The sequence below is a fragment of the Mobula birostris genome, chromosome 10 (assembly GCF_030028105.1).
Source record: "Mobula birostris isolate sMobBir1 chromosome 10, sMobBir1.hap1, whole genome shotgun sequence".
Lineage (NCBI taxonomy): Eukaryota > Metazoa > Chordata > Chondrichthyes > Myliobatiformes > Myliobatidae > Mobula > Mobula birostris.
Window position 1 is genome coordinate 97881299 of NC_092379.1, and position 26118 is coordinate 97907416.

The 26118-nt window shown below is 41.4% G+C and overlaps 1 protein-coding gene across 1 annotated transcript in view; it reads right to left on the minus strand.

Moving 5' to 3' along the window:
- Nucleotides 1–26118, minus strand: part of sash3 (SAM and SH3 domain containing 3) — a 64030-nt gene that overhangs the window by 3814 nt on the left and 34098 nt on the right. The window contains exons 2-7 of the mRNA XM_072270666.1: nt 25729–25824; nt 24690–24836; nt 20994–21135; nt 17024–17181; nt 11345–11551; nt 6433–6586 (exon numbers count right to left, since the gene is read on the minus strand). Coding sequence (XP_072126767.1) covers nt 6433–6586; nt 11345–11551; nt 17024–17181; nt 20994–21135; nt 24690–24836; nt 25729–25824 — 904 coding nt within the window. The remainder of the gene's footprint in view (nt 1–6432; nt 6587–11344; nt 11552–17023; nt 17182–20993; nt 21136–24689; nt 24837–25728; nt 25825–26118) is intronic.

The window sequence follows — 26118 nt, forward strand, 5'->3', positions numbered from 1 at the left end:
TATTGTTGTTCTATCTCATGTTTAAAGAGGTGTACACGAGGAAATCTGCAGATGCTGGTATTTCAAGCAACACACATAAAGGTTGCTGGTGAACGCAGCAGGCCAGGCAGCATCTCTAGGAAGAGGTACAGTCGACCTTTCGGGCTGAGACCCTTCCAAAAGAGGTATTCTTTCTCTTAGCTGTAGCCCACTACTGTCATCCTTGATCAAATTGCAGCAGTGTCAGATTTAAAACAATCTGATCTAATTAGCTCCATTAAGTGGCAGATACAAAATGAGCATAATATTTATCACTGATGTGTCAGTTGCAAATGCTTAGAATGTATCAACACCACACAGGTTAATAGATAAGAAAAAAATGTGATGGCTTCCAAGAGTTTATACATGGTATTTTAAATATTGCCACTTGGTTTAAAATCTCACTGGGAAAAAATGTTTTACAACATTGTGAAAAGAACTCTGATTTTGAAGTGGAACATTAAAGTAACAGACCCTTGTACTTTTGTAATCTAAAAATACACAAGTATTTGTACGTCCCTTTTTATCTGTAAATTAATGGCTGTTATTCTGGGCTAAGTGTGGGGGCTGGACTTAATTTGGCAGATCGTTCAAAGAGCCGGCATGAAGGCAAAGTTCTCTCGTATTGTGTGTTTCTATTTCCAAACGTGCCAGCATCGAGAAAGCATTGGGTAATGTACAATTTAATACTGGCTTTAACTTGGGATGAAACCTGTTCAGATCTTCTGGATAATGTTCCTTTCATGAAGACACTTATTTAATATGAACTTTGGAATCCAATGCCTACTTTAATGTAAAATTATGTATGCATCTATGCCAGATTCAACTTGAATTTAAACCTATAATAAATCAGTGGCTACTGATATTGTGTGCAAAGATGCTATGCCTGTGCCAGCTTGGCAAAGCTTCGACTACTTTTGTTCCAGAGCTAATGAATTCTTGGCTTAAGCTTCACTTTAGGAGTTAAGTACACAATTCAAGCTAAGAATTCAATGCAGCACTAAAGAATTAAATTCTGCTACAACTATAAGATGTCAAAACCAGGTCCTGATGGACTAACTTCAGTGGATATAAGGCTACTATGGTTATATCAGGTAGCTTTGCAATGTTCTGGTCAAAGTTCTTTTCTCAATGAAAGGAAGTGAAAACAGGCCATTCAATTTCTTTACTGAATGCATGATCCTACTACTTGGAGTTTCCTGATGCATTTAATTTAATGGATGTGAAATATATTAATCTAAAATTCATTTTCCTCCTGTGCTGTTGATCAATCTAAGATTGGAGAGTTATTGGAAAAAATACGGTATATTTATGAGTGTTCAGCAATGTCAATGTGTAAAAGCCAGCTGCATGATTATGGATCCTCCTTCATTTTTACTCCTATCGTTCACTCTCTCGATTGTTTCCATAATCATAAGACCAGAAGACAAAGAAGCAGAAGTCAGCCATTTGGCCCATCGAGTCTGCTCTGCCATTTTATCATGAGCTGATCCATTCTCCCATTTCGTCCCACTCCCCCGCCTTCTCACCATAACCTTTGATGCCCTGGCTACTCAGATACCTATCAATCTCTGCCTTAAATACACCCAATGACTTGGCCTCCACTGTTGCCCGTGGCAACAAATTCCACAGATTCACCACCCTCTGGCTAAAAAAATTTCTTTGCATCTCTGTTCTGAATGGGTGCCCTTCAATCCTTAAGTCATGCCCTCTCGTACTAGACTCTCCCATCATGGGAAACAACTTTGCCACATCCACTCTGTCCATGCCTTTCAAAATTCGAAATGTTTCTATGAGGTCCCCCCTCATTCTTCTAAACTCCAAGGAATACAGTCCAAGAGCAGACAAACGTTCCTCATATGTTAAACCTCTCATTCCCGGAATCATCTTGGTGAATCTTCTCTGAACCGTCTCCAATGTCAGCACACCCTTTCTGAAATAAGGAGCCCAAAACTGCCCACACTACTCCGTGAGGTCTCACCAGCACCTTACAGAGCCTCAACATTACATCCCTGCTCCTATACTCTATTCCTCTAGAAATGAATGCCAACATTGCATTTGCCTTCTTCACCACCGACTCAACCTGGAGGTTAACCTTAAGGGTATCCTGTACGAGGACTCCCAAGTCCCGTTGCATCTCAGAAGTTTGAATTTTCTCCCCATCTAAATAATAGTCTGCCTGTTTATTTCTTCTGCCAAAGTGCATAACCATACACTTTACAACATCGTATTTCATTTGCCACTTCTTTGCCCATTCTCCCAATCTTATCCAAGTCTCTCTGCAGACTACAGGAATTCTGCAGATGCTGGAAATTCAAGCAACACACATCAAAGTTGCTGGTGAACGCAGCAGGCCAGGCAGCATCTCTAGGAAGAGGTACAGTCGACGTTTCAGGCCGGGACTGAAACGTTGACTGTACCTCTTCCTAGAGATGCTGCCTGGCCTGCTGCATTCACCAGCACCTTTGATGTGTGTTGCTCTCTGCAGACTCTCTGTTTCCTCAGCACTACCGGCCCCTCCACCTATCTTTGTATCATCAGCAAACTTAGCCACAAAGCCCTCTATTCCATAATCCAAATCGTTGATGTACAACGTAAAAAGAAGCGGCCCCAACACGGACCCCTGTGGAACACCATTGGTAACCGGCAGCCAACCAGAATAGGATCCCTTTATTCCCACTCTCTGTTTCCTGCCAATCAGCCAACGCTCTATCCACATATGCAACTTTCCTGAAATTCCATGGGCTCTTGTTTAGCAGTCTCATGTACAGCACCTTGTCAAAGGTCTTCTGAACATCCAAATACACAACATCCACTGCATCTCCCTTGTCTAGCCTACTTGTAACTTCCTCAAAAAATTGCAATAGCTTTGTCAGGCAGGATTTTCCTTTAAGGAAACCATGCTGAGTTCTGCCAATATTGTCATATGCCTCCAGGTACTCTGTAACCTCATCCTTGACAATCCACTCCAACAACTTCCCAACTACCGATGTCAAGCTAACAGGTCTATAATTTCCTTTTTGCTTCCTTACCCCCTTCTTAAATAGCAGAGCGACATTTGCAATCTTCCAGTCCTCCGGAACCATGCCAGAATCTATCGACTTTTGAAAGATCATTGTAATGCCTCCGTAATCTCCACAGCTACTTCCTTCAGAACACAAGGGTGCATTCCATCTGGTCCAGGAGATTTATCTACCCTTCCTGAGTACTTTCTCTGTCGTAATTGTGACTGCGCACACTTCTCTTCCCTGACACTCTTGAGTGTCCAGTATACTTCTGATGTCTTCCTCAGTGAAGACTGATGCAAAATACTTGTTCAGTTCCTCCGCTATTTCTCCGGCATCATTTTCTATTGGTCCTATATCTACTGTCACCTGTCTTTTACTCTTTATATACTTGAAAAAGCTTTTAGTATCCTCTTTGATATTATTTGCTAGTTTCCTTTCATAGTTCATCTTTTCCCTCTTAATGGCCTTAGTTTCTTTTCGTAAGCTTTTAAAAACTTCCCAATCCTATCTTCCCACTAATTTTTGCTTCCTTGTATGCCCTCTCCTTTGCTTTAACTTTGGCTTTGACTTCTCTTGTCAGCCACGGTTGCATCCTTTTTCCATTTGAAAATTTCTTCTTTTTTGGAATATATCTGTCTTGCACTTTCCTCACTTCTTGCATAAACTCCAGACACTGCTGCTCTGCTGTCTTTCCCGCCAGTGTCCCTTTCCAGTCAGCTTTCGCCAGTTCCTCTCTCATGCCACTGTAATTTCCTTTACTCCACTGAAATACTGGCACATTGGATTTCGGCTTCTCTTTTTCTAATTTCACAGTGAACTCAATCATGTTATGATCACTGTCTCCTAAGGGTTCCTTCACCTCAATCTCTCTAATCACCTCTGGTTCATTACACAATACCCAATCCAGTACAGCCAATCCCCTAGTGGGCTCAACAACAAGCTGTTCTAAAAAGCTATCTCATAGACATTCTACAAATTCTCTCTCAAGATCCAGTGCCAACCTGATTTTCCCAATCCACTTGCATGTTACAATCCCCCACAATTATCATAACACTGCCCTTCTGACAAGCCTTTTCTATTTCCTGTTGTAATTTGTAGTCCACATCACTGCAGCTGTTAGGAGGCCCATACATAACTGCCATCAGGATCCTTTTGCCCCTGCGATTTCTTAGCTCAACCCATAAAGATTCCACACCTTCTGATCCTATGTCACCTCTTTCTAATGATTTAATATCATTTCTTACCAATAAAGCCAAGCCTCCCCCTCTGCCTACCTTCCTATCCTTCCGATACACCGTGTATTCTTGGACGTTCAACTTCCAGAGACATGCATCCTTTAGCTACCTCTCAGTGATGGCCATAATATCATACCTGCCAATCTGTAGCTGTACGACAAGATCATCCACCTTATTCCTTATGCTGCATGCATTTAAGTATAACACCTTAAGACCAGTATTTGGTACTTTTTGCTTTGACTTCACTGCAACTTTATTGCACTGCAACTCATCCCAATGGCTGCAAATTTGCCCCATCACCTGCCTGTCCTTCCTGACATCTTTACTGCTCATTATCTTAGATTTATTTCTGTTTTCCCCCTCCTCTGCTCTACCATTCTGGTTCCCATTCCCCTGCCAAATTAGTTTAAACCCTCCCTAACAGGTCTATTAAACCTTCCCATCGGGATATTGGTCCCCTTCGGGTTCAGGTGTAACCTGTCCTTTTTGAAAAGGTCATACTTCCTCCAGAAGAGATCCCAATGATCCAAGAATCTGAAGCCCCGCCCCCTGCACCAGTCTCTCAGCCACACATTCATCTGCCTGATCCTACTATTCTTGCCCTCGCTAGCATGTGGCACAGGTAGCAATCTCGAGATTACTACCCTGGAGGTCCTGCTTCTCAGCTTTCTTCCTAACTCCTGGAAGTCTCTCTTCAGGACCTCCTCCCTTCTCCTATCTATGTCATTGGTACCAACATGTACCAAGACAGCTGGCTGTTCACACCCTCTCCCTTCAGAATATTCTGGACCCGATCCGAGACATCCCGTACCCTGGCACCTGGGAGGCAACACACCATGCGGGTATCTCTATCAGGCTCACAGAATCTCCTGTCTGATCCCTTGACTATGGAATCCCCTATGACTACTGCATTCCTCTTCTCCCTCCTTCCCTCCTGCACAACAGCGCCAGGCTCAGTGCCAGAGACCCGGTCACCGTGGCCGTCCCCTGTCAGGTCATCCCCCTCAACAGCATCCAAAACAAAATGTTTGTTGCTGAGGGGGGCAGCCACAGGGGTGTTCTCCACTCTCCGGGCATTTTCCTTCCCTCTCCTGACAGTCACCCAGTTTTCTGACCCCTGTAGCCTAGGGATGACTACCTCCCTGTAGCTCCTGTCTATCACCTCTTCACTTTCCCTGACAAGCAGTAGGTCATCAAGCTGCAGCTCCAGATCCCTAAACACGGTCTCTGAGGAGCTGCATCTCAGTGCACCTGGCACAGATGTGGCCATCAGGGAGGCTGGAGGTCTCCCAGGATTCCCACATCTGACACCCTGAACAAAGAACTAACCCTGCAAGCATGCTACCTAATTCTACAGGAGTGAAGCAAGGAAAAATCTTGCTTGGCCTGGACATTATTTGATAATCTGTCTGATGACTTGCATGAGTTGAATATATCTTAACGAGCAGGCTGTCTTCAAGTCATGAACTGTTCTGTTTTAACAGATGTCCATTGATCGATTTTGTCCGCAAGTCAAAATATACATAAAATCACTCAATATGATAACTATATATACAGCTCTGTATATATTGTAACAAATGGCATCAAAACAGACAAGAAAGAACAATTAATGAAATTGGAGGAAGGAATCCAATACCACCATTCACAGGAATTAATGTATGTATTCACTTTAGACTTAATATTATTTAATTATGGATGATTGTTCATCTGTAGGTGAGTCTACAAGTTGGACGTTAGTTATGGGATAGCCTGTAACCTGTTAAAATAAGTGTTTTGATTTTTCATCCAATAGGCAAAATGATTGATGAGTAAACCTTGCTTGGATTCACTGCCAAATATTTTGCCTTTGATAAGAAAGGCAAGTACTTGGTTAAAGATACCAGCCAGGATTCAACTACCGATGTTATTTTCAAGAACATTTAATTTTTAAAAGAAAAACGTGCTTTTTATTAGCTAAGTCTCTTAATTTGTTTTTTTTTTAAATTTTAAAATAATCCATCTGAACCAAAACCCTCAATCTTTCTTTTGCCCAGGAAGAGTTGTTGGGAGTGGGGAGAAGCTCTATTTTCCGCAGATTTCCATTGTAGCAGCTAATAGAGCTTCCACGGGTTGGTGTTTTCACTGATTTGCTTTGGTTCTTGGTGTATTAATAGACAAAGAAATCAACCTACTGTCATAGTCCATGAGTAGTTCAGCAGCTGTGAGCAATTTGGCTCTCTGCTCAGGGTCCAGGATATTCAGTTCATTCAGGTGTGTTTCTTTCAGTTCTTTAAAGTCATCCAGAGTCTGGTAGCCATTTAACAGCAAAGTGGACGTAAGCTCTTGCTGTAGAGGGAAAAAAGCACTTTTTAATAACGCTTAATGCTGTGGAGTGCATCAGCAATCCAGGCTTTTCAACCAAACATATCTCTGTTAAAAACAATTGGGCTTCAAATCACATGACCTGGAGAAATGAACCATTTTTTATTCAATATAACATGCTAGTAATTATATGTCAGAATAAAATGTCATTAAAAACCCTAGTGGTTTCAGGATAAGATACTTGCAGCAAAAAGCATCTTTTCATATTGTATTACACAAAATGCTTTGCCAGCGTAATGACTTTTATGCTAAAATAATTTGATGCAAAAGCTGTACACAGTGACTGAAGGAGTAGTCTCTTTTTGTTTTGGTTTAGCAAGGGAAGCTGGTTCACAGATAATCTGTGAACAAAATGACAGGGAAGGGGCCAGTGATGGCTAGGCGATTATGGGGAATGAACTGAGATGGTGTGTTGCAGAGTCAATGCAGATGGAGTTCCGATGCCTGTACAACAGGCCCGGGTGCGAGGATGGATCACTCTGGGTGCCAAGTAGAGGAGTCAGGGCCTGGGCAGAGGAGATTTGGTGCCCATACAACTGACCGGGATGCGAGGTTGGATCACTCTGGGCACCAAGCTGATTTGAAAAGTTTGAGAGCTGCTTTGGGCTGGGCAGCAAAATTTGGGCACAGAGTGAGTCTCTGAGTGGTGTGGTTTAGGCCTGGATCCTCTTGCTGCACCGGGTCCTAGTGCAAGGTACAGTTCACTGTTTACACAATTTAAATGCCGGCACAGATCAGAGGTGAGAGCCAATTCCGCTTGCTCTCCACGATGTTCATTCTTCTCTCCCAGTGAGCTGAGAGAGAGAGAGCCTTTTGCTGTTCTGTTGTTTGGTCAATTTAAATGCCAGCCCAGACAGATTGAAAAGATAGGGTGTTGGGACCTGGGGTGAGAGCTGATTTTGCTCGTTCACTCCTCTCTGTATGGTGCTGAGGCTATGAAGACTGCCCCGGCTGCTGGGCTTTGTGCCCGCTAATATGATAATCTGATAAGCGAGGCTTTGGGCCTACCGCGGGCTGCTCTGGGGTTTGGATCAGAGGAATCAATTTTGGTTGGGAATGTTGTTATTCGCTTCAATTGTTTGCATGATTTGTGTTTTTTTCTCTTGTGCATCAGGTACAGTATTGGTGTTTTATTTTTCTTATTTTTATTTTTTTTAAACTAGCTTATCTAAAGAAGAACACTTGTTGCATGTTGCTACTGAACCATGGGAAGGAGTAGTAGGGTAGATAACCAAAGGCTTGACCAAAGAATTAGACTGCAAGCAACACTTTAAGGGGGAAGTAGAGAGATTTTAGGATGATATTCCCACGAGGCTGAAAACACAGCTGCATATACTTAGTAAAGCACAGGTGAAAGCCATTTGGCCCATCACACCAATACTAACTCTAGCAGAGCAATTCCTTCTTTATGTCATTGTCTAATATCTTTCCTGCTTTCCATGCTTGTGTGTAACAGTTTCATTTCTTGCTTGATTCCATTCTTGTATCCAGTTGTAGCCAAAACAATATCACCCACAATATCTCTTCCCATGTTCACACTTGCCTCTGGAATCTGCAAAGTTCTATCAATGATCCATTCCGATTTCTTATCTACAAGCTGCCCTGGGTGCCATCCGAATACAAGTCAAGTTTCATAAGTTTGATGATGATACACCAATCATTATCATTTCTCTTAACAATCCATCATCTCTTGTTTATTACACTTGATGTGAGATAACCCATACCAGATCGATAGAAATTTCTTTCAATAAATAATGGGAAAACTCAGAGCTTTGAATGTGGTTTGATTTGCCGTATCAATTTATTGCATACCAGACAGAGGCCTGCATCACAAGTTGCATCTTCTCTGTTTAAGAACCACTGAATTGCAATTGATTTGGACTAAATGAGAAGGCATTATGAATGCCAACAAATTAGAATCTTGACAGCCTTTTGTTTTGACACCCCTTTGAAGTTTATAGGAATGCTTTAAATTTAGAATCTCATTTAAGGTAACTTAATTTTTTTTCCACTCACAAATCTGGGAAAATTACCAAACCCTCCTTGAATTTGACAAGTATTTTATTCCACATTCCAGTTTGACACTAAAAGACAATGAGAAGATATGGACAACTTGCCCAATGATGCGTGTGAAGTCCTAAAATTTGCAATCCTACTCTGTCTCAATGATACAGAATGAATTTCTAGGTCACCATAAAAATTGAAAAAAAAAATAACAATGATTAATTCTAAATATTTATTTCTATGTATCACTTTGGCATTGATTTATAGATTCTAGCTACTGTTGAAAGCAAGATTTTTAGCTGTCACTTAAATATCCTACTGAAGGAGAACAGTCATTGGTGACTGTCTGGCCAATGCAATATTAAATCTCTTGATTCCAGCGGTTTAGTCTGATATTATAGATTCCATAGAAATTTTCAAAGGAAGTAAGTTCTGCCAGCTTCCTAACCTGAATTCCTCTTTCATTTGATGCCACTAAATTCAGTATCAGTTCTGTCATTATTATTTGAGTAACTGTCCATGAATTTTCAGGAGAGTACCTGCTTCAGTCCCTCTCATATTGACCAACTCTTAAATCTTCAGCTGCAGCAATCTCTGCTAATTCCTTTTCCTTGCACTTCCTCGTATCCCTTTACATACTCAGTGGTTCTGCTCCAAGATCACAAGTTTGAAATATGAACTGTCTCCCTCTCCCCAGATGCTGTTTGGTGTGCAAAATATTTACAGTATTTCTTATTTCATTGTTTAAAAAATTGCATGTTAGAATACTTGGCCTCTTAAATGATGTAAGGTTTCGACTTGAAAAGCTATTTGTTGCAATTTGATTTGGAGGGGGAAAAATATGTCATTTCCCCCTGAAAATCTTGAATCTGGGCTGTTTTTAAAAATGATTGACTATATAGAGAAAGGCTAATTTATGATCTTTTAAAACTTCTTCAAGTATTTTAATATGATATAATACTTGATTTACTTTGGGAATGAAAACTGCACATGCAAGAGAAGTACCCCACTCTCAACATGTTGAAAACAAGAAAAGGAGTAAAAGGCTCCCATCATCTTTCCACAACTGTTTTTAGGATAGTACTTTGGAACAGAACAGAGTATAGAGTTCAGATCTAGCAATGAGTATAGACATGAACTGGGTACTCTGTACGGAGCTATACACACCAGCAGTTCCAGGTTCCATTCCTTATCATGTAATTCAGAGCAATGGTTGGAATAACGTAACCAGTTTCAGTGTTACTCGGAATGGAAGTTTAATCAGTTTCCTTGAGCAGTCACAGCAAGGTATTTTCATGTCTACACCATGAACAGATGCATTTTCAACTATAACCACCACATTAAAGAACTGCAATGTGAATATTAATGGATCAGGTGTCATTGCTTGCACTACCTACATACTCAACTGCCTTCTCACATGGTAGTTGAATCTGTCACTGGGAGGCAATGGGAATAGTTGATGGTGGGGTCGTCTTGATCTCCAAAATCCCAGAGGTCACTAACCATCAGGCCAGAGATCTAAGCTGCCTATCCCAACATTTATTGAAGCCTTGGGTTTCCTCCATATTGAGTCATAAAAATAGAAATGTTTAGTGTTTCCAGACACACAAAGACATCTGTGTGATTGTTCAACAACCTTCTATATTGTTAACTCTTTCTTTTCTTTAATAGAATTATATGATTTTTTTAAATTTTGTTTCACGTTTTCTGGAGAATACTTGATGCTGGGTAGTAACTTGTTTTAGCTCTGACAGGACAGGAACTGATAGGCACACTTGATGAATGAATGTTTGAAATTGCCTTGCATCAGTATGTGGACAGCCTGAGTGACAACCCCCATGTCCACGCATCACAGGCAGCTTCTTGCGTTACTGCTGACAACCCACCAGCATGCCAATAGGTGGATGAGTCTCAGGTGATTGTTTTTTTTCCTTTCTTTGAATCAAATTGGACCTTGAAGTATCCAGAGGGAATATATTGAGGATGGTGGGCTTTTCAACAATCACTAGTAACGTACGTATGTCTATCTGGTGGTCTTCTCAGGGCTATTTTTCTGGTGTAGCTGATATGAGTGCCTGAGCCTTCTGAAAGGTCAAGCTGAGTTTATCCACGCATACATCGTTACATCAATTGTGACTATTTCTAGGTCTGTATTGTGTGATTTGGAATAGAGCCTGCAGGCAGTGGTGTTCTCATGTGGTAGAAACTGAGAGTTTGGTAGTGCTGTCAGAATAGCCTGGGGAAGTAACTTGCTGTAAGTGCATTTTATCAGTGGTTCACAGTGCAGTTATGCTTCACTGCTGAAACATGGAGAAAATGTTGCATCTTCTATTTATAATATAAAGTTTGAATGTATGACTTCTAATACATGGTTGTGTAGACTGCTGTCTAACTTCAATAAAGGATGTCCATTTCTAACTTCTATCCATAATACCAATGGACATCACAACTCTGAATAATTGATGAGGCAGGTCTAACTTTAAATGAACTGTACGATTTGCCTTTCATCATTCTCATCTGAGTTTTAATCACAAGATTCAGAAAGCCTGTGTATTTGCTGTTAACGTTACAGAAAATGGAATGTGCATTTGCTGAGCATTTCAGTTGCCACTTAAGGGCTGCCTTTTAACTTCGGCTACTAAAATTTTCCCTGGACAGTACAGTTTTATAACGTTAAACCCGTGCATTCTCTGATATTAACAGCGTAACACATCTCACCTGTAGATTAATTCTGTCCAATAGCTCTTGCAGGTTCTTAGGCTTTGGCCTTTTGCTCTTGTTGAACAACCTTGATTTCCGAGGTTGTTCTTCTTCATTTGGTAGGATATCCACGTAAATAAATTTAAAGGATCCTACTTTGTTTTTCAACCTGCCAGTCCATGTCCCTACTGGAGGTTTCTCAATTATGTCTATAATATCTCCTTTCTGTTAGCAAATAGAAAATAAATTAGACAAATAGGATAAGGTTAGCCATCATACCTGTCTAAACTTTCAAGAGAGAATTAGTCCCATCACTTCCAATGATTGTTTATTTTCTGTGTTATAATCTATCTATTCAAATCTTCACACAAGAGAGTACTACTAAATTTCCAAATGAGCAGAGCTGTTCTGAGACTGTCAGACATAAAACTGTTGTGTAGTCTGGTCAGGGCAGGTACTTTCCATCTGTGCTCAGTCTTAGATATGTTTTCAGATAATCTAAACTATGGATCTTAAAGTAATTGGGACCAAATCTTGATGGACACAAACATAATTGAATAATGGGAGGCATATAAAATGAAGAAACCTTAGCAACAGAATATCTTGACCTCACTAAGTACCTCATTATGAACTTGCACCATATTGTTTACTTGCACTGCACTTTCTCTGTAGCTCTGAAAAATCCATTGTTATTGTTTTCCCTGTTCTGACTTCGTGCACTGTGCACTGTGCGAAGAGGATGCAACACATGCTTCTCACTGTATCTCGGAATGTGTGACAATAATAAATCAATTCCAATGTACTCTGCTTTGGGGGACGAGCAGGGCCTTGAAGCTGTACTCAATGAATAACCAAAAGAAGGAAGAGTAAAAAAATAAGCCGAGAAAATGGCAGATGCCAATTTACTAATACTAGAATTTTTACGGAATACCTGGGACAGCTAATAAAGGAAAAAGAAAAACTCTGTGTGTGTGTGTGTGTGAGAGAGAGAGGTAAAAATGAATCAATTATTATATCATAATGTAAATATTTAATTGGAAAAGGGTTTTAAGAAGAGAAATGGGGCTAATTAAAGATCAAAGAAAATTTGAATATGTTGACAAAAAGCATAGCTGAGTCTTCGCCAAGGAAAAAGATAAAGCTGGAGTCCCTGCAAAGGATGATACGATTTAGATTCTGAGTGGACTAAAAGAGTCAGAAGAAAACTCAGTTACACTTAATTTGGATAAGCTGGCCTAGGTGGGAGACATCCAATGTTACTGTGGTGAGTAAAGATCATAAGATATAGGAGCAGAATTGGATCATTTGGCCCATCGAGTCTGCTCTGCCTTTCAATCATGGCTGATCCTTTTTTACCCCTCCTCAGCCCTACTCCCTACCCTTCTTTCTGCATCCTTTGATGCCATGTCCAATCAAGAACCTATCAAGCTCTGTCCTTAATACACCCAATGACCTGGCCTCCACAACTGTCTGTGGTAACAAATTCACCGCTGTTTGGTTAAAGAAATTTCTCCACATTTCTGTTTTAAATGGACACCCCTCTATCTTGAGGCTGTGCCCTCTTGTCCTAGACTCCCCCATCATGGGAAACATCCTTTCCACATTTACTCGGTAAGACCTTTCAACATTCAAAAGGTTTCAAGGAGATCCCCCTTCATCCTTTTAAATTTCAGTGAGTACAGACCCAGAGCTATCTAATGTTCCTTGTATGATAACCCTTTCATTCCTGGAATCATCTTTGTGAATCTTCTCTGAATCCTCTCTAATGCCAGCACATCTTTTCTTAGATGAGGAGCCCAAAAATGATCACAATACTCAAGGTGAGGCCTCACCAGTGCCTTTATAAAGCCTCAGCATCACATCCCTGCTCTTGTATTCTAGACCTCTTGAAATAAATGCAAACGTGGCATTTTCTTTTCTCACCACTGACTCAATGGCAAGTTAACCTTTAGGGTGTTTTGTACAAGGAATCCCAAGATCCTTTGCACCTCAGATTTTTGGATTTTCTCCTCATTTAGAAAATAGTCTGCACATTTATTTCTTCTACCAAAGTGAATGACCATGCATTTTCCAACATCATATTTCATTTGCCACTCTTTTGCCCACTCTCCTAATCTGTCTAAGTCTGTCTGTGGTTTCCTGGTTCCTGAACACCACCTGCCCCTCCACCAATCTACAAACCTGGCAACAAAGCTATCTATTCCGTCATCTAAATCACTGACATACAGCATAAAAAGTAGTAGTCCCAACACCGATCCCTGTGGAACACCACTAGTCACCGGCAGCCAACCAGAAAAGGATCCTTTTATTCCCACTTGCTGCCTCCTACCAATCAGCCAATGCTCTAACCATGCCTGTATCGTTCCTGTAAAAGTAGAGGCATTGGCCATAGTATTTCGGGTGTCTGTAGATTGCGGATTTGTTCCTGTGAATTGGACTATTGCAGTCACCATTGCAGGAAAAAAAAGGATTATGAATAACCTGAACAGCTGTGGATCACTCATTTCTTCCTCTTGGGGAGAAAGTTCTAGAAACAGTAATATGCATAGGTGTAGTCATTTGGACAAGTGTGGATTGAATTGACAAAACCAACATGCATTTTGCTAAAGACAAATTGCATCCAACTAACTGGATCATTTTGCTTTGACAGGATCGATGAGGGAAATATGTTTATGTATATTTTGATTGCCAAAGATGTTTGATATGAAGTAGCCTAATAAGCTGGTCATCATGGTTGAATGCCTTGGAATAAGAGGGGCCCAAAGAGCATAGAAGGAACATCTGTTAAGTACTAGGAAGCAATGGTAATTAAGGGTTGTTTATCCGACCATCAGGATAGTGCAGATGTTTGAATATACTCAAACTTGACCAAATACATGCCAATGATTTGGATGTGACTACATAGGATGCAACTTCCAAATCTGTAGATGATATATAACTTAGAGGCATAGTAATCCGTGAGGTACATAGTAATCGACAACAAGGTGTTGACATTTAATGCTGAGGAAGGTAAAGTTTTGTATTTTGGCAGGATGACTGTAAAGGGATGATGCTGCCTAAAAGACACACTTCTAAACAAGGTATAAAAACAAGGAGATCATGATGCATATTTCATTGGAAGTTACAGCTCAGCTTGAGAAAGTACATGCAATAAATTGGGGCTTTTAACTAGAGGGATGGAGTACAACAGCACAGCGAACCATTATAAAATACTGGTTTGACTACAAATGGAACATTGCATCCAATTCTAGCTAGCACACTTTCAGAAAGATGAGTATTCTGGAAGGATACAGAAGGCATTTACTGAAACACTTTCAAGAATGAGAGACTTTAGCTATATAGTCTGGAAAAGTTGGGGTAGTTCTTCATGGAACTGAGAACATTGTGAGGGGACATGACAGAGGTCAAGACAGTTATTACAGATTAGATGGAGAGAAACTTGCATTGGAACTGCGATCAAAAATTGGAGACATGAAATAAAAGATCAGCAAAAAAGATCAAGTGATATGAAACATGATTCAGATTTCTTTATCAAATGTACATCAAAACATACAGTGAAAGGGTATCATTTATCTTAACAACCAACACACACAAGAGTGTGCCGGGGTCAGCCCTCAAGAATCACCACACAGTCCGGCACCAACAGAGCATGTCTACAATGCTCAGTAGAACACAGAACACAACAAGCAACAAAGCAACAATAGCAAAGCAATCCCTTTTCCTCCCACACTCACACCCATGCACGTATACAGTCTCCTAACCCAAGGACAGGGAGTCTTTGGCCTCTAGCTTCCAGCGAACACGTGGATTCACAGACACTAGGCCCCAACTTTCCTGGCGAACTCAGAGAGTTACAGACTCGGGCCATCAAGTCTCGACTGCTGGACTTCTAATCGACATTTGAGCTTTGATCTGGACTCCCAGTCAACCTTTGGGCTTTGATCTGGACTAACAATTGATCTTCAAGTTTTGATCTGGACTTCTGATTGACCTTTGGGTTTTGGTCTTCAGTGTTGGAGGACTTCAGATGATGATGATGATGATGAGGACCCGAACTCTCGGTCTTGAGCATCAGCCTTGCCGATAACAGGACCCCAAAAATTAGGCTTCAAACTCTAGTCTTACTCATGATGGAAGCTTAGATTGGAGGCTTAGACTCTGGCCTGTCCTCCAATTCCCTCACGTTTTTGTCCCTAAACTTAACCTGAATCATGACACCGTCTCCCTCCCCAAAACCATCCCTACGAAGCTTAAAAAAAAGTTGAAAAAAAAGAACTTAGCTTGAGCCGTGAAAGAGTCTGCAGCTTAGTACCATCTTGGCAACAGACAAGATGAGTAGTTAGGTCTTGATATTCATCTTGAGCCTAATAGCCTACTTCTGTATTTCTACTTATTCTGTGATTCAGTGATTAAATCAGGAACTCCAGACAAAATGTGGTACCTTTTGATAGTGTACAGGCCAATTTATCCCTGTAACCCATTCTAACAAGCAACCTTGAGATTTGTCTTCTTGCAGACCACCACAAAACAAAGAAACACCATAGAACCCATTTAAAGGCAACCCCCAGACAACAAGACCATCAGATGTGTGAAAAAAACATTGCGCAAATGGCAAGAAGTGAACAAATAACACATAGAACATTAAACATCAAACCGTAGAGTCCCCAAAAGAGAGTCCACAGCTACGAGGCCCTGAGGCAAGTAAAGCCAATCCAGGAGGTGATGGCCGTGGCCAGAGCCACTGAGTTAGTTAGTTCGGCGCTGTTCAAATTGCACAAATAGTAAAGCGCATTCAGCACTAAGGCCATTAAATGTGAAACCACAGCCGAAAGTGAGTCTATAGCGACGAGCCACGAGCGACAAGCCGCCAAGGAGATCGAACCTTGAGGCTTGGGGCCCAAGACTCCTGAACCTTCTGCTGGCAGCAACAAGAGGGAGACCGGTCAAGCACAAGCAGACGGCACTGAACACCTGTTCATTTTCCACTCTCGTTTTCGTCACTTTAATTGGCGCGGAGTAAAGGAGCTGACCACGGGTTGGTATTCCACCAACAGGAATTGACTCAGTGCTCAGCCTCAGCGATGGCCAGGGTTGCACTCCAGACCAAGATCCCCAGAGATCGCAGAAGCTCCAGATCATGCAGTTGGCCCAAAAATACATTCTTAAAAGGGAAATTACAGGCTGCAATCTATCCCAGTTCGGAAGATTAAGAAGTACTGTACATTAAGAAGATATCCAGTAATTTTGTACGCTGCCTGCAAGATGTTGCCTTTGGTCACTGGCGCCACCTTGCCAGAACCTTGCTGGTCTCAGTGGAGCTTGCTGTTAATCTGCCAGAACTGCTGGAGCTACGGTGAGAATCTATTGGAAAGATTGCACAGTTTGTATCTGAGACTGTGAAGCAAGTAATATATGTAACATTAATACTCAATGTTGAAGAACACATTTAGCTATTTATAACCTTAATTCTGCAAAATGGAAACTTCTCAGTTTATTTTTAGCTTTAATTCAGTTTTGCTCAGTACTATTTTTGTTAAAAATGGTATGAAGTCAAGCAGTTACTGAACAACTTCTTCATATGCATAGAACCTTTTGATCATCTATACCAACCATGGACATGGGTATTCTCCTGCAGTATGATTTTTGTGAATAATGTATTCCTGAATATCAAACTATATCTACAAACTAATGTCTTACCTTGAGTTTCAAAGATTCAAAATCATATGGACTTGGAGTGAAATCTGTGTGGACCCTGGCACGGCCACAGAACGGTCCAAAGTATGGAGGTGGAACGTTATCTAATTGGACACTGTCTCTACTGCTGGCTTCAGAATCCGGGGTAAATGGATCTCCACCTGGTTGAGAAATATACACTTGAATACAGTTTCAATACCTGTGGTATTAATATTTTTTATTTAAAGGAACTCTCTCAAACATTAACTGTTTTGGTGAATGTTGCATCATTTAATGTTTTCTGGTGTCACTTTTCTGTCCTTAGTTGAATACTTCATGTGTTATTTTACTGCGAGATCAAAAGATTAGATAGTGCTGGGAAATAATGTCAAACTATGAAGACTGGACATTAACACCTTGACACTTCCTTTTTTCTCTTCCTGGGTCATGACCAGTGGTCCATCACTTTTCAGACATGCATTGCCCCAGGAAATCTACTCTCTTTGGTATCCAACCTCATCTCGTACTCTTAATCCCAAACTGTCTGCTCCGACCTCCTTTACAAATTATGTAAAGCAGCTGGTGAAATTGCATTTCAGCCCATTTTATGTCTTTTCCATCCATACCTTTTATCTCACCTTGTCCAAAGGCTCTCAATCAACTTGCATAATTATTCTGAAATACTCTGCCACTATAACAGTTTAGAGTCACAGGGAGACAACCACAGCATTGGAAACAGGAAGGATAAATGAAGATGGCAAATTGTAATCATTGTTTGATCTTTTGGTGTTCTTAATAGCGTAATTATTCGACAGCTTCGATTTTCAATTTATCATTGGAAACAATAAAGATTATTAAATACCGTGGATTCCCAATAATTGGGCCTTTGGTTAATTAAGGTAGCTGCTTATTTGGGACAACTCTTAAGGAACAAAAACTAATCAAGAAAATACCTGGGATTCCTTTAGTTTATTTGGGACACTATGGTGCTTAATTGGGACAGGAGACTGTTGCCGAGCAGTTTCTAACTTGCGTCAGTCGTGCGCATATGTGGCCATTAGATGCTACACTGTGCTTAAAGTGAACAAATTTTAAATTGAGTCAGCTTGTGTTCAAAAGCAATGATTTTTGTCACTGTTAGTTGGTGAGAAATAAGCAGCAAGACTACTCAGAACTGTTTTGCACACTGCAGTTTCAAGCATTGAGGCTTGGTGACGCCAGAAATGGCTGGGAGTGAAAATGAAATGATTTCATAACTTCAACAAATTAGGAACAATGAAGAATTTGAAGATATCAACAATCATCTTGCATGTTACAATGAAAATGAAGATTTGGAGGATGCAATCGGTGAAAGCACTGCATGAAGGCAGTTCATGAATTCCATTTGGTGTCTGCACTGATTTTGTTCATTTACGGTCAATCAAAAGAACATGGCTAAGTTCACTGGATGAATTAACAGGAATTCTGCAGATGCTGGAAATTCAAGCAACACACATCAAAGTTGCTGGTGAACACAGCAGGCCAGGCAGCATCTCTAGGAAGAGGTACAGTCGACGTTTCAGGCCGAGACCCTTCGTCAGGACTAACTGAAGGAAGAGTGAGTAAGGGATTTGAAAGTGGGAGGGGGAGGGGGAGATCCAAAATGATAGGAGAAGACAGGAGGGGGAGGGATGGAGCCAAGAGCTGGACAGGTGATTGGCAAAAGGGATATGAGAGGATCATGGGACAGGAGGTCCGGGAAGAAAGACGGGGGGGGGGGGAACCCAGAGGATGGGCAAGAGGTATAGTCAGAGGGACAGAGGGAGAAAAAAGAGAGTGAGAGAAAGAATGTGTGTATAAAAATAAATAACAGATGGGGTACAAGGGGGAAGTGGGGCATTAGCGGAAGTTAGAGAAGTCGATGTTCATGCCATCAGGTTGGAGGCTACCCAGGCGGAATATAAGGTGTTGTTCCTCCAACCTGAGTGTGGCTTCATCTTTACAGTAGAGGAGGCCGTGGATAGACATGTCAGAATGGGAATGGGATGTGGAATTAAAATGTGTGGCCACTGGGAGATCTTGCTTTCTCTGGCGGACAGAGTGTAGGTGTTCAGCAAAGCGGTCTCCCAGTCCGCGTCGGGTCTCGCCAATATATAGAAGGCCACATTAGGAGCACCAAACGCAGTATATCGCCCCAGCCGACTCACAGGTGAAGTGTCGCCTCACCTGGAAGGACTGTTTGGGGCCCTGAATGGTGGTAGGGGAGGAAGTGTAAGGGCATGTGTAGCACTTGTTCCGCTTACAAGGATAAGTGCCAGGAGGGAGATCAGTGGGGAGGGATGGGGGGGACGAATGGACAAGGCAGTCGCGTAGGGAGCGATCCCTGCGGAAAGCGGGGGGGGGGGGGAGGGAAAGATGTGCTTAGTGGTGGGATCCCGTTGGAGGTGGCGGAAGTTACGGAGAATAATATGTTGGACCCAGAGGCTGGTGGGGTGGTAGGTGAGGACCAGGGGAACCCTATTCCTAGTGGGGTGGCGGGAGGATGGAGTGAGAGCAGGTGTGCGTGAAATGGGGGAGATACGTTTGAGAGCAGAGTTGATAGTGGAGGTAGGGAAGCCCCTTTCTTTAAAAAAGGAGGACATCTCCCTCGTCCTAGAATGAAAAGCCTCATCCTGAGAGCAGATGCGGCGGAGATGGAAGAATTGCGAGAAGGGAATGGCGTTTTTGCAAGAGACAGGGTGAGAAGAGGAATAGTCCAGATAGCTGTGAGAGTCAGTCGGCTTATAGTAGACATCAGTGGACAAGCTGTCTCCAGAGATAGAGACAGAAAGATCTAGAAAGGGGAGGGAGGTGTCGGAAATGGACCAGGTAAACTTGAGGGCAGGGTGAAAGTTGGAGGCAAAGTTAATAAAGTCAACGAGTTCTGCATGCGTGCAGGAAGCAGCGCCAATGCAGTTGTCGATGTAGCGAAGGAAAAGTGGGGGACAGATACCAGAATAGGCACGGAACATAGATTGTTCCACAAAGCCAACAAAAAGGCAGGCATAGCTAGGACCCATACGGGTGCCCATAGCTACACCTTTAGTTTGGAGGAAGTGGGAGGAGCCAAAGGAGAAATTATTAAGAGTAAGGACTAATTCCGCTAGACGGAGCAGAGAGGTGGTAGAGGGGAACTGATTAGGTCTCCAACCTGATGGCATAAACATGGACTTCTCTAACTTCCGCTAATGCCCCACCTCCCCCTCGTACCCCATCCGTTATTTATTTTTATACACATATTCTTTCTCTCACTCTCCTTTTTCTCCCCCTGTCCCTCTCACTATACCCCTTGCCAATCCTCTGGGTTCCCCCCCCCCCCACCCTTGTCTTTCTTCCCAGACCTCCTGTCCCATGTTCCTCTCTTATCCCTTTGCCAATCACCTGTCTAGCTCTTGGCTCCATCCCTCCCCCTCCTGTCTTCTCCTATCATTTTGGATCTCCCCCTCCCCCTCCCACTTTTAAATCTCTTACTAACTCTTCCTTCAGTTAGTCCTGATGAAGGGTCTCGGCCTGAAACGTCGACTGTACCTCTTCCTAGAGATGCAGCCTGGCCTGCTGCATTCACCAGCAACTTTGATGTGTGTCACTGGATGAATTCCTCTGTTGATAACTGTTAGGAACTAATAGAGTTTTATGGTACTGCAGTAGTACTAGTAGTGTTCTAATTTGTTCTATATTTCAGTTAAGTACCTAATTTGTTACTCAGTTAAACAGTGTTTTGACTTTTTTAAAATAACTTTTTAACTTTTTGTGAAACTTTGGCCAATTGGAGCAGCTGCTTAATTGGTCAAATATACTGGTTATATTGTGTTCCAGTTAACCAAATCCACTGTATTTAGAATGCAAACTACAACAATACTACATTTTAGAAACACTTTGGAATGATTCCCATGTTCATTACTAAACACAAACAAAAGTTATTTTTGCACATTCCTGTGGCTCACAGTTTGTGTTCTATGATTACTGTGGTACTCACTGTTTGAAGCCTGTCTACTGAGTGGACTGTTGACATACTCTTCTGATTCACTGGCTGAGTATGAGGCCCTGTCCCCTAGTCTGAGATACATGAGATCATCAGGTGTCATTGGAGACATGGGACTTTCTTCTGCATTTTCAATCTGAAGAAAGAAGTTGTCAATAAGTTAATATGAGTCACAACTTATATTTGACTGCCAGTTTAATAGCCAATCCTGATATATGATGTTACCATTAATAACAGGTCATTGTCACTTACATCTTTTCTAAAATTTCCTTGCACAGTCTTCAACCTTCTATTTCTTGCACAGCCCAGTTCTACCTGTCCCAAAAGTTCTGCTGGTAGGATTGTCCCGAGAGAACCATTGCTTCCACCTCTCTTGCTCTTCAGAATATCTTCCCATCTTAGCTCTATTCTTTCCCTTGAGTAGCCTTTCCTATCACTCTCTCCTTTGGCTGGCTGCATTTGTTATGTTGTAAAAATTCCCTTCACTCACTTTCTCCAGGTCAGAAGTATAGATATGGGACCACAAGTGGGGCCAAATATGCCCATCTCTTCATGAGATACAGTATGTCCAGTCTTATTCAGGGTGCTTCTCTCTATTCATTTTCCCTGACTGTGACCCCATTTGCTGCCAATTTGCACCTTGGTCCTGTTCATATGGTCAATATCTGACTCTTCCTTTCTCTGACCTGGCACATCTATCTCCAGCTCAGGGATTAAGTTAATTACTAACATTCATCATAAATCCAATGATTCCCTCAACTATTTTGACTTTGCCTCCTTTGTCCCTGCTTCCTGAACGTGGTGCAGCTGGTATGTCTGCTGTCTCATTGCCCCAATGACCTGATTCATTCCTCATTCCTTATCATTCTGTAATGCTCAGTCTGATGCATGCGACTATGTACCAGCGAGGAAAGCCCCCCTTCCCGCCACCACCCCCCATGCCAGAGGAATAGGCTCTTTGTCTGGCCACAGCTGATGTGAGGAAGATGCTAGCCAGGGTCAATCAATGTCATGCAATAGGGCCTGATAACGTACTTGGTCAGGTGCTGAAGGTCTGTGTAACCCTGTTAACAGAGGTTCTAACAGATATCTGCAACATCTCTCTGGAACACTGTCCCCTCAGGCTTCAAGAAGCCACCATCACCCAAGAACCAAAGAGTGTAACCTGCTGAATGACTGCCCTCAGTAATGAAATGCTTTGAGTGGTTGGTTATGGATCTCATTACATCCCATCTTCCTGCTACATTGGACCTTTTCCAGTTTGCTTATCACTCAGAATGGTCCACTGATGATGTCATAGCCTCTGCCCTCTTCCCCATCCTGTTTCACCTGGAAAATGGTGCCTCATATCCCAGGATGCTGCTTATTGACCAGCTCGGCATTTAATACATCTATCCCTCAGAAGCTGGATAGCGAACTGTCCTCATCACCTCTCTCTGTAACTGGATCATATGGACTTGGAATGAAATCTGTGTGGATCCTGGACTTCTTGCCAGAAGGGCCACATCAGTCCATGGTAGCAGGAACATCTCTAGCTCCATCACACTGAGCACCAGCACTTCCCAGGGCTACATGCTCAGTCTGCTGATGTTCATGTTTCTGATGTCTGAATGCACTGCTTGATCTGGATCAAAATGAATCATCAAGTTTGCTAATGACACAACAGTGGCTGGCCTCAGCAACGATGATGAGATAGCATACAGTGAGGGGGTAGAGAGACTGCTAGAATGGTGTGACCACAACACCATGAGTCTAAAAAGATGATTGTGAACTTTAGAAAGGTGCAGGCTCCATTTCTGAGGAGATAGAGGTGAGCAAGTCTCCCCCCACCCCCATTTTAACCAATTTTTACAGGAGAACCTTTGAGAGTGCCCTGACCAGCTGCATCACCACCTGGTACAGGAATTGCAAGGCATCAAACTGCAAATCTCTACAAAGCAATGAGAGGACTGCTGAGAGGATAATCAGGGTCTTTATTTCACCCATCAGAGACATTTTTCAGGAGCGCTGTGTATGTACAGCCTTCAGCATTGTCAATGATACCTCCCATCTATCCAACAATCTCTTTGGCCCCTACCATCAAGCAGGAAGTAAAACAGCATTAGGAAAAGAACTGTTAGGATAGTGAACTGCATCTTCCTCAGGACCTTGAGACTATTGAAACTTCCACCACCCAGGTCTCATCATGTCTGAAATGACAGTGGTGTTATATTGTTTACCTTTTAATTTGTATCGTATGTGCACCTGATATTTTGTTAATTTATTTGTGGTAGATAACTTTGTGGTATGCGTGTAAGTTATATGTACTGTGTTGTGCACCTTGGTCTGGAGGAACATTGTTTCGTTTGGCAGTATATGTGAATGGTTGAATGACAATAAACTGAACTTGAATTCTGTTACTGTCTACGTGAAATTGGGTTTTCTCCACATGCTGCAATCTCCTCCCAAGTCACAAAAACACGTAGGGCAGAATTTTATTTGGACACTCTATACTATGCAGGTGAGTGATAGGTTCTGGGGGAATTGATAGAAATGTGGAGAGAATAGAATAGGATTAGAGTTAATAAGACCATAAGGTAATAAGACATAGGCCCATTGTGTCTGTTCCACCAATCGATCATGACTGATTTACTTTCCCTTTCAACCCCATTCTCCTGCCTTCTCCCCATAACCTTTGATGCTTTTACTAATCATGAACCTATCAACTTTAAATATACCCAATGACCTGTCTTCTACAGCTGTCTGAGGCAATGAATTCTACAGATTCACCACCCTCTGGCTAAATAAATTACTCATTGTCTCTGTTATAAAGGGACATCCTTCTATTCTGTGAATGTGCCCTCTGGTCCTAGATTCTCCCTCGAATTCAATCATCCTTTCCATACCCACCCGAGATGGGTCTTTCAATATTCAAAAGGTTTCAGTGAGATCCACCATCTACCCCCCCCCCCCACCATTCCCCCATTCTTCTAAACTCCAGTGAGTAAAGGCCCAGAGCCATCGAACACCTATACGTAATGAGCAACTGATAGTTAGCATGAACTTGGTCGGCTGCTGGGCCTGCTTCTACTCTATATATCTAAGCCTTTGACTTCATTCCATTCACCTCGTTTCCATGTCTTCATCATATCTGCTCTGATGATAGGAAATTCCACACTAGATATCTTCCTTTCCACATAAGATATTTTCCCCTCTCCTAGCCCACCCCACTAAATAGAGAATATACTGCTAGCCACATTTTAAGAAGGAACAAGAAAGAAAGTAACCTGTTAATCTCTTTTGAGACATTTCCCCAACTAATTTCTACCATGGAGATGGACTCATAATTCCCCATGTTGCCTTCACAACAATTAACTACATTCAAGACTCTCTTCCCAGAGTGAATGTTTTGAAATTCTGATGGCTAATATCTTTATTATTTTTACCCTTATTTTAAAAAATAAATTGATAGACAACCTCTTTTCAACTGGAATCCTCAGGAATTTTATTAAATGTCTAATCTTTTTATTTGACTTTATTTTAAAACATGAACTATTGTCTTCTTTGCTGATCAACTCCAGCCAGTGTGTATGTAGAAATCTTTTCCTTCCCAGAGGTTCCAGAAATATTTTTCATTTAATGCTAATTCACAGTGTAAACACTGTAAGGTGGTGTTGTGGTGACAAAATGGAATTAAGAAAGAGATTTTACCTTCTCTTCTGCTAAAGCTTTCACCATCATTCTGCCAGTCTTCCTGTTCATAGTACGTGAAATAACCGCTCGCCATTTCTTTCCTAGTTTGCTTCCAGCTTTGGTGGCCTCTTCTGTGCTAGCTCCAATAGTGTCAGCCACCTCTGTCTGAAAATAAAATGTCAGGTTGAATTTCTATTCTGAGCATAACAGGCAAATATATAACACTGACACACTTTATTTAATAATTCTACCAAGGTGTGAAATTATTTATTTATAAATTGGTTATCACCTTTTCTAAGATATTGGACAATGTTTTTCATGGGATGGTTTAGCCTTGTGACTTGTGTTGAAAGGGTGCTGCTAAAACTCAGCAAATTCCTATAAACACCAGCATGATAATGATTTGAGTATCGGTCACAGGGAACTTGAGGGATAAATGTTGTCCAGATTACTTGGGAGAAAATAAAATCACCTGTTCCTCTTTGGCATATTAGGTGAAACTCAGTAAACACCTAGAAAAGACATATCAAGTAAATGGAGGCATTCCCAAGGTATCATTAAAATAACTGGGGCTGCCACCTTTCTCTCTTTTGCCACTCAGAAAACCTACTTTACCTGACTTCCAGATAGGTGACATTACACCTTCAATCATTGTCCCCAGTTGCAATCAGCCTGAAGGATATTATTGATGAGTGGTGATTAAAACATCCCTGGTTTATCCCTAACGATAAAATGGCTTTCCAGCCTGTTTTAAATTGCCTACTGGATCATTTGGTTAGTCAGTAATTTCCCTTAAATACTGTTTACTTAATCCAATTGATTCAATGAAACATGTAAAATATGCAAACTCAGCTAATAGATTGCCAACCTGATTACATCCCATTTCATGATCTTTGTGGTTGGTTGGTGTGAGGGTAAGACCGACTGAAAATATTGTAATAATAGCAAGACTATAAGGTGACATAAAAGAAATAGTATATTTCTTAGTAAGAACCTCTTTTCTATTTTAATATAATTTTCTCATTTATGCTGCAACAGAGTTACTTATCAGACTTACATTTTCATTTATGCTGAGCTGCTCATTAACCAAAGGTGAAGATGGAGGCTTTGAGCGATCAAAGTGCTTGAAACTGCTTGACCTTTGTAGGGAGAGCTAACAGGAGAAATTATAAACATTATTGTCATTTTATATTAATTGAATAAACATGTAATACTCACAAGAATGAAAGAATGTTCATATTGATTTGAATATATAAGTACAATGCCTCTGTATTGACTTTCCTGACTTCAGTAGTTTTGAGTTGTCATCGACATTATTGTTAGCAATACTAATTCCATGATCTTCCTTTGTCAAGCATAAAATAAAAAAAAAGAAATATATTTACATAATATATATAAAGTAAATATTTATACATATACTAAACTAATGGCTAAACAAAGCAATTTT